Here is an 8,949-nt window from a genome sequence, read left to right on the forward strand (position 1 = left end):
ATAAGCAAGTGTGCCTGGGCTGGATGAGAGAGCTACCTGAGCATGGGACACTGACCAAGCAGGACAGCAAGCCAGGAGACAATGCGTGTCCATGCTTTTACCTTCAGTTTGTAGCTTCAGTTTCTACTCTAAGCTCCCAAAGTGATGAATTGTGCTCTGACAAAACCTTTCACAACAACAGTTCATTAAAAGAGATGCTTCTGCTCAAAAGATTCCATCACGGCAGCAGAGTAGCAAGCTAGAACAACAACAATAACAAAAACAAATGGTATCAATAGTTGATTTTGCGGCCGGACAGAATTTATTCTTTTTTGGCAGGAATGTGGAATATATCAGGAATTGAGATGATGAAAGTCATAGAAAGCTGTCCATGGAGCTTAATCAGTTGTTCTCATAGGACTTGCAAGATTGGAGTGTTGACAGTATGCAGCCAGAGGAAACTGAGATCATAGCATTTTAGAAGAAAAAAGAAACTGTGTGAATTTTACTGAGAGGTCATTTGTGTGATATTTTGGCCAAAAATCTTTTCTCCTTGTCTTACACCTGAAATATAGAGTTGGGTATATTTTAAAAATAATGGGCTGATTTCTAAATTTTCATTCTATTTCTATGTATTTGTTTACTTTCCCCACTTATTTATTTATTATTTATTTATTTAATTTACATTCTACTTTCTCCCACCTCTCCATCCCCCTTTTACAGTCCATCATCCCTGACTCCTTTTATCTCTCAAAGAAGCACAGGGACCACTGTAGTATCAAAAAAACATGGCATTTCATGTGTCTGCATGGCTGAGCATATCTCTTTTATTGAACTTAGACAAGGCAGCCAAGTAAGAAGAACCTTGTTCTGGCTGGGGTTTTTTTGTGTCACCTTGACACAGGCTGGAGTCATCACAGAGAAAGGAGCTCTACAGTTGGGGAAGTGCTTCCATGAGAAACAGCTTTGGATATTTTCTAAATTAGTGATCAATGGGAGAGGGCCCCTGTGGGTGGTGCCATCCCTGGGCTGGTGTTCTTAGTTTATATAAGAGAGCAGTCTGAGCAAGCCAGGGGAAGCAATCCAGTAAGAAACATCCCTCCATAGCCTCTGAATCAGCTCCTGCTTCCTGACCTGCTTGAGTTCCAGTCCTGACTTCCATTAGTAATGAACAACAGCATGGAAGTGTAAGCTCAATAAACCCTTGCCTCCCCAACTTGCTTCTTGGTCATGATGTTTGTGCAGGAATAGAACCTTGACTAAGACATGGGATAATGAAAATGAGTAGCAGTTGTGTTTTGCAAGTATGAGAGGCCAGGAAAGGTTAGTGTAGAGGTGAATACACAGAGGGAGTTGAAGAGTCATGACTGACCAGACTTTGAAATGAAACTGGGTCTTGCAAAGTTTGGTGTGTGCGTGTGTGTGTGTGTGTGTGTGTGTGTTTGTGTGTGTGTGTGTGTGTGTGTGTGTGTGTGTTTTGCGGGGACATGCTAATCCTGATCTGGTTACCCATTTTTTTCTATTACCTCATCGTGGAGTTTCACAGTTCTTTTCTTCTGAGTGTATTCTTCCTTTCCATCCCCTGATTGCTTTTGGAGAAACTTGGAAACAGTTTTGCCATTGGGAAGGCAGTGGTGAAACTTACCGGATCTTTGAAGAGCTTCGTTTCTTTTTTTAAAAAAATAGAAAACAAAACAAAACTAGAATTGCCCATCTGTTGAGTCTGGAATTCAAAACAGTGAAAAAAAGTCTATCAGGACTTTTTCACCATTACTATTATTATCTTGAATTTTCAAGACCTTTTTCTTTCTTTCTTTCTTTTTCTATGTAGACCTGGCTGTTCTGGAACTTGTTCTTTAGGCCAGGCTGGCCTCGAACTCACAAGAGATCTGCCTGTCTCTGCCGCACAAGTGCTGGGAATAAAGGTGTGTCCCACCACTGCTTGGCTGTCTGGGTTCTTTTGAAATATGGGAGGACATAGACTAACAGTGAGAGCCACCTGAGACCTGAGACCACGTGGCAACTGCTAAGTGCAAAACCTGTTCATGCTGTCCTACTGTTTAGTTGAAGAAGTAGGTATACCAGACTGGATTAGAAGCGTGGTAGCTTCAGCAGCCAAGCCATTAGCTCAGTTGTGAAACATTTGGCCCATATTTTTTTGACTCTGTTTTGAAGTTATCACTGTAAAGCTGTAAGGCTGGCCAGTGTTATTTAATATTCCTTTTGAGAAAGGAATCCAACATCTGCGTCCAGAGGTTGCTGCGTTGAAGTAACTTGGTGTAATTTCTAATTGTTGCCTGCAAATTTGTTCCTAAACTGAAGTTCCTTGAGTAGCACACATGTAGTGTGGATGCTTATTAACTTGAGTGTTTTGAGACAGGATACTGCTGTGTAGTCTAGGGCTGCCCTAGAACTCACTATGTCTTCTAGGTTGGCTGGACCTCACTGCAGTCTCCTGGTTGACAAATGCCCAGTGATGTGTGTATGGTGGTGGCAGTGTATGCGTGCCTCACCTGTCTAGGCTGATGCTTTTAAAGATGCTCTTCAGGGCCTGGGCAGGTATGAGGTGTGTCCTGACCTCAGAGTAGGTGATAAATTGACCAACAAGTACTAACTAATATCAAGGTCATTTTATTGCCATTCTTTACTAAACTTAAGAATATCTTTAGGTGCAGTTTGTTGGTGCGCTTGGGAAAAATGGTGTTCCGAGTCATATTTACTCTTCTGTTGTATGTGAACGGGGCCCCATAATAACGTAAAGAATGTTCTTATCTGGAAACTCTAGGTTCATGGATAATTCACTTTCCACTTTCATTGGGGGCAAGAAAGAAGATTTTGCTATTATGAAAAACAAGGACTAGGAATGCAAATGAGAGAAAATGTAGAAGTTGTTTTCACAAAGCACAACAAACAAATACTTTGACTTAATCCTGAGACTGACCCTAACCCTGACATTTCTTCTTTGTCTAATAGAGATACTATTGATTCAGTGGGAGTGGGACCATCAAGAATAATGGTGGCCAACTTTACCCTAAATCTGAGACTAAGCCTGAGACTTATCCTAAATCTCTAATACTATCTTAACCTCTTAATTTCTTAAACATCCTAACCCTAACAACCCTTGTACCTTAACCCTAACCTTAACCCTCTAATGCACAACCATAACTAACCCTGGTTACTCTGGGGGTGTTTCTTAATTATATCTTTTAAATTGAGAAACCCTTTCTTGTTCTTGATCTTCAGAGATGTTCAGATCCACCTTTGATCGAGGATATAGATGGTTTTTCAACCTATATATGGAAAGGTCATTTTTGTTTTTTGTATTTGTACTACTTTATTTTGCAAAACAAAGGTGATTAGTTTTACTTTTTTTATTTTAAAACTCTCATAGGAAGTAATTATTTCTTAAGTATTCTCTCTAAGATCCTGCAATATGAAATTAACCAGTCCTTGATTTATTTATGCTGGTGTCTGGGCAGCTGCTTTTGTGGTGATTATTGGTCTAGGTAAGGTTTCTCAGTTTTTCTTGTTTGTGTGGATGCTTATTCCTGTTTTACATTTTTCTGTCTAGATTTTCATAGTGTTGGCAGAGTGTGGCCTCTTTTATTGACCTTTTTGTTATGATCAAGAGAGATTGCTGGTTAATGTTGAAAGCTAGGAGAGGAGGTGGGCAGGAAGAGATAATCTTGTCAATCCACAAGGAGACATAGTCAGGAGAGAGGTGAAGCTGCCAACAGTTCAACATTTCAGAGCTACAGTCATCTGAAGGAACCTCAGTTGAGGGTGTGCCCTCATCAGAATGGCTGGTTGCTGTGTGTTTGTGAGATAATGTACATGATTGATGTGGGAAGTGTCTTCCACTGAGGGTGACAATATTCATAAGCTAGTGGGCCTGGGCTGGATGAGAAAGCTGAGCCATATATTCATCCCCTTAGGCTTCCTTCTTGTTTAGGTTCCTCAGGTCCAAGAAATATCATGCATACATCCTGAACTTTATGGTTATTATCCATTTGTAAGGGAGTACATTCATGCATGTCCTTTTGGGTCTGGCATAGTTCACTTAGGATGATAATATCTAGTTGTATCCATCTGCCTGCAAGATTCATATTGTTCTTGTTTTTACTAGCTGAATAGTATTCCATTTTGTATTCAGCTAGTAAAAACAAGAACAATATGAAATTTTGAACAGTGTAGGACTTCCTGCAGAATGTTAGGATCCCTGAAGAAAGACTGAATACATTTTCATCACAGGATGAATATTTGCCCATAGTGTCAAGGGTCAGGATGCAGTTGATTGAAACAAAAAGCTTCTAGATAGGATGATGTCTTTGGCTGCTTGTCTGTCCTGTCTGGCTTTCTTTGTGAAGCTTGTGGAAGATCTTCTGGTAGGAGACATTCCAGATACCTTCCAGGATAGTGTTTATAGAATGAAAATTTTATTTTTTCTCTCTTTTTTTTTTGCTTTTCGAATAATTTATATATTCATTGTCACCCTTATCACTATCCCCATTATATATCTCTTGCTATGGCAGAGTCCCTCCCCCAGTCTACTCCTTTTTTCTTTGAGAGGTTGTGGGGCCCCCAGGTATCCCGAAAATTGGTGTATCAATTCTCTTGTGAGTTAAGTACATCCTCTCTCACTGAGGCCAGACATGGAAGCCCAGTTAAGGAAACAGATTCAAAAGATATCCCACCCCCACAGCTATAGGGAAAGCCCCTGCTAGAGTTGTTATTAGACGACCTTCTGAGCCTCTGCTCTGCACATCTGTTATACATGTGCCAGGGGCCTTAGTCCGTCTTGTGTATGCTATTTGGTTGGTGGCTTAGTCTCTGAGTGTCCCCAAGGGTGCTTCTTACTTGAGTCTCTTGGTCTTTGTGTGGAGTTCCTATCCTCCTCAGGGATTTCAATCATTCCAACAAATCTTCCATAATAGTCCCCAAGGTCCATACAATGTTTGATTCCGGATCTCTGCAGCTTTTTCAGTCAGCTGATTGGTGGATCCTCTCAATGGACAATTGCTCAAGGATTCAGTATGGGAGCATAACGGAGTGTCGTTAATAATGTCATGGATTGGTGCTTGTCCATAGAATGGCAGTCAAGTAGGGAAAATTTTCATTGGCAATTTCTTCAGTCTCTGCTCCAGATTTAACCCACCATTTCTATTAGATGGAAACATTGTGTTCTTGGTGTCTACTGTGTTGTGGTTGAAACTGACCCTTCAGCTTTCTTCTCATGCTCCCATATATTCACTATAATCTCTTTTGCTAAATTATATAAAATACAATAGATACATTTGCTATTCAATAATAATCTATTTATTAGTCTGGTTGTTTGATATTTTTAAATTTATTTTATTTTTTGCTTTTATTTTCCAAAACATATTTCTGTGTGAACCTCGTCTGTCCTTAACATAGGAAGAGAAGCCACAAAAGAGACATGTCTTGTGCTTGTAATATAAGCATATTTTTGTGCGGGTTTTCATCCACATCGTTAGTATTGAAATTTGGCCAAATATATAGACTATATTTTATTTCTCAGAATGGCATATATTCATGACATCAATATTATCTGAGCATTCAGGTTCATTAGGTTTCACATGAATGCTGTTCTTTCTCAGTCTTGTGTTTGTTCTCAAATGTTTGAATAAATGGAAATATTTTGCCTGTGTGCATGAATATGAATACCATCTTTGTCTCATCTTTAGTGTTGTCAGAGGATAGCCGCAGAACTCCTGATCTTGAAGTAATGAGTAGCTGTTGGTCCCCCATGTGTTTACGAGGAATTTTCCACCATTATGTGGAAGACCAGCAGGTGTTTTCCAATGCTGAGCTCTCTCTCCTACCCTAAGTTGCTTATTTATGATCAGCATTTATATTACTATTTTTTTTCATCTGTCGATTTGTAACAACTTAAGCATGTATTCTCCTTTAATAAAATTTTATTAATGTTATAGTTTAAACTGTTACACGTCCTGTTTCTACCAGATGAATTCAGATGTGCAGTGAATGTATAATTCTTTGTAGGAACTTTAGTAAAGAACTGTTATTTCTATATCACTTTTATTTCCTTGGATGATTTTTGTATGGATTGAGCGTTTTAAAATATAACTTTTAGTCTCCTAGAACACATTACAAAGGTCGTGCCAGTGTCAAGTTATTAGACATACACCTGCCTGTGCCTCTCAGATTAAAGACATGAGCAAATACACCCAGCTTGCCCATCATGTTTGTAGTTAGTAATTGTTCATACAATTTTTCAGATGTGTGCTCAGTATTGTGGATCTTTTTCCCCTCCATCTCCCCCTCAATTGTCATTTCTCTGGCAAGGCTGTGTCCTATTCAAAGTGTTCAAAAGTGACAGAGGTGTATCTTATAATTAAAGATCCTTCTAAAATGACACAGTGATTATAAATTCTGAGTGAGAAAATAAGCAGAGCAAGCAGGAGAATTATGTGAATATGTATTTGAGAAAGCATATATTTATTTTCTGGTGATGTTAGTATCATGCTTTGTGTTGTACATGTATGGGATATTTAGGATGCCGTGACTTTTGATGATGTGCATGTGAATTTCACTGAGGAGGAGTGGAATTTGCTGAATCCTTCCCAGAAGAGTCTCTACAAAAATGTGATGTTGGAAACCTACCTGAACCTCAAAGCTATAGGTAAGACTGTCATTTTTTTCTGAAGGAAACAGATGTTTCTTGGTTATTGATGAACTTCTTTTATTTTAATTGTATGAAAATTGAGCTGAATATTTCAGTTTCACTGAATTTTCACTGTAACTTTCACGGTGCAGTTAAAATTCACAGTACCTTTAATTTTGCCTATTTGCCAATGGTATTTCATTCATTTTCTGGTACTGTGTTTTAGGCTATAATTGGGAAGAGCATCATCTTGAAGAACATTGTCAAAATAATAGAAGTCATGAAAGGTAATTTTCATGTGCAAGCTGATACCAATTTGTCTCTGAGGAAATTTTAATATCTTATGGAATCTCCAGCAAAAAGCTAGAGTGTAAAATAACAGTCCTTTAAGTGTAGATATGATTATAATATTCTAACATAACCATGTACCTCAAGATCTGGTATCTGATTTGGGTATCCATTTGATAGGTAGCTCCATTAGACCTGTGTTGTGGATCTGCCAATCTGTATAGTCTCAGAGTATTTAGAAATTGCACATTGAATAGTGATAAATTTATATCCAAAACATTCTAATAAGCAAATAGTCCATAGAAAATTGGGTGATACTAATATTCTTGTAGTAATATGGTTCAGTTTGGTGAGAGGACATTTTATGAGAATCAAGAATATTGTTGTAGAGAAACATTAGTCCATATTGCAAATGTTATGAGAAACAAAAATTCAAACAGTGTGAATGCAATGCATAAACCTTTCATTTATCATTCTTTTTATTAGGTATATCATGTGTCAAAATGGTTAATAATCTTGTGATCATTGGGATATGTAAAGAAGAAGTATAAAATTTTTGTTCTAAATTTTGTAGTTTCTGCCTTCGAAAGAAATTAGGAATATGAAAGACATTTGCAATTAGTTGGTTTTTTAGCTTTACAGGGATTGTCCCAAAACTCATAGTGTAATAAAATCTTTAAGGGTACTAGGAATTTGGAAATTCTTCCGTGTGTCCTGGTTCCCAGTCACATGTGTTGTAATTCACACTAGAGGAAAAATATGAATACAATCAGTGTTATACAGATCAGAGTTTTTCTAACTTTATTCAGATAGATAAAATACATCATATAAAAAGAGGGTATTATAAATATGAGCCATGTAATAACCATCACAGGTTTCTTGAACAACTCATGATGAGGAAGAACACCATGAACATATAAAGTGCTAAAACCTTAAGATCTGATGCTTCTTTACCATTAGACAAATTGTAAACATAATTCATATTAATTACATGATTGATCAGAGTAATGAATATGGTAAAGATTTCACATGTGCTAATTATCATTGCAGGCATGTAAGAAGATATACCGGAGTGAAACCCTATGAGTGTAATATATGTGGTAAAGTCTTTACAAGATGCAGAGATCCCCAATGTCATAAATCAATACATACTGGAGAGAAAAGTTATGAATGTAAACAATGTGGTAAAGCCTTTGCAAGACCCAGTCATCTCCAAAGACATAAAATGACACATACAGGAGAGAAACCTTATGAATGCGATCAATGTGGTAAAGCCTTTGCACAGCGCAGTCATCTCCAATATCATAAAGCAACACATACTGGAGAGAAACCTTATGAATGTAATCAATGTGGTAAAGCCTTTGCAACACCCATTTATCTCCAAAGACATAAAATGACACATACTGGAGAGAAACCTTATGAATGTAATCAATGTGGTAAAGCCTTTGCACAGCTCGGTACTCTCCAATATCATAAAAGAACACATACTGGAGAGAAACCTTATGAATGTAATCAATGTGGTAAAACCTTTGCACAGCATATTGCTCTCCAAATACATAAAAGAACACATACTGGAGAGAAACCTTATGAATGTAATCAATGTGGTAAAGCCTTTGCATATCACAGTGTTCTCCAAAGACATAAAAGAACACATACTGGAGAGAAACCTTATGAGTGCCATCAATGTGGTAAAGCCTTTACACATTGCAGTTCTCTCCAATATCATAAAAGAACGCATACTGGAGAAAAACCTTATGAATGTAATCAATGTGGTAAAGCCTTTGCAAGACCCAGTCATCTCCAGTATCATAAAAGAACACACACTGGACAGAAAAATTATTAATGTAATCAATGTGGTAAAGTGTTTTCACCAGGGACAAGTCTCCAAATTCTGTGCTGGAGAGAAACATAATGAATATGATCATGAATTAAGTGGGAATTAGGAGGGTATCATAGTAGGATATGATAGACATGGGTACTTGGGACTATTTCTACTCTGGAGATTTTTTTTTTTTTTTTTGCTTTTGCAAAGAAGT

The 8,949-nt window shown here is 37.7% G+C and overlaps 1 protein-coding gene across 1 annotated transcript; it reads left to right on the plus strand.

Moving 5' to 3' along the window:
• Positions 1-6,528: 6,528 nt before the first annotated feature.
• LOC127672671 (zinc finger protein 431-like) lies at positions 6,529-8,663 on the plus strand (the record flags this gene model as incomplete). Its single annotated transcript, XM_052167970.1, has 3 exons — positions 6,529-6,643; positions 6,852-6,912; positions 8,300-8,663. Coding segments are annotated over 3 exons (540 nt in total), but the record flags the coding sequence as incomplete, so codon positions are not given.
• Positions 8,664-8,949: the final 286 nt, after the last annotated feature.

The sequence above is a fragment of the Apodemus sylvaticus genome, chromosome 22, assembly GCF_947179515.1.
Source record: "Apodemus sylvaticus chromosome 22, mApoSyl1.1, whole genome shotgun sequence".
Classification (NCBI taxonomy): Eukaryota; Metazoa; Chordata; class Mammalia; order Rodentia; family Muridae; genus Apodemus; species Apodemus sylvaticus.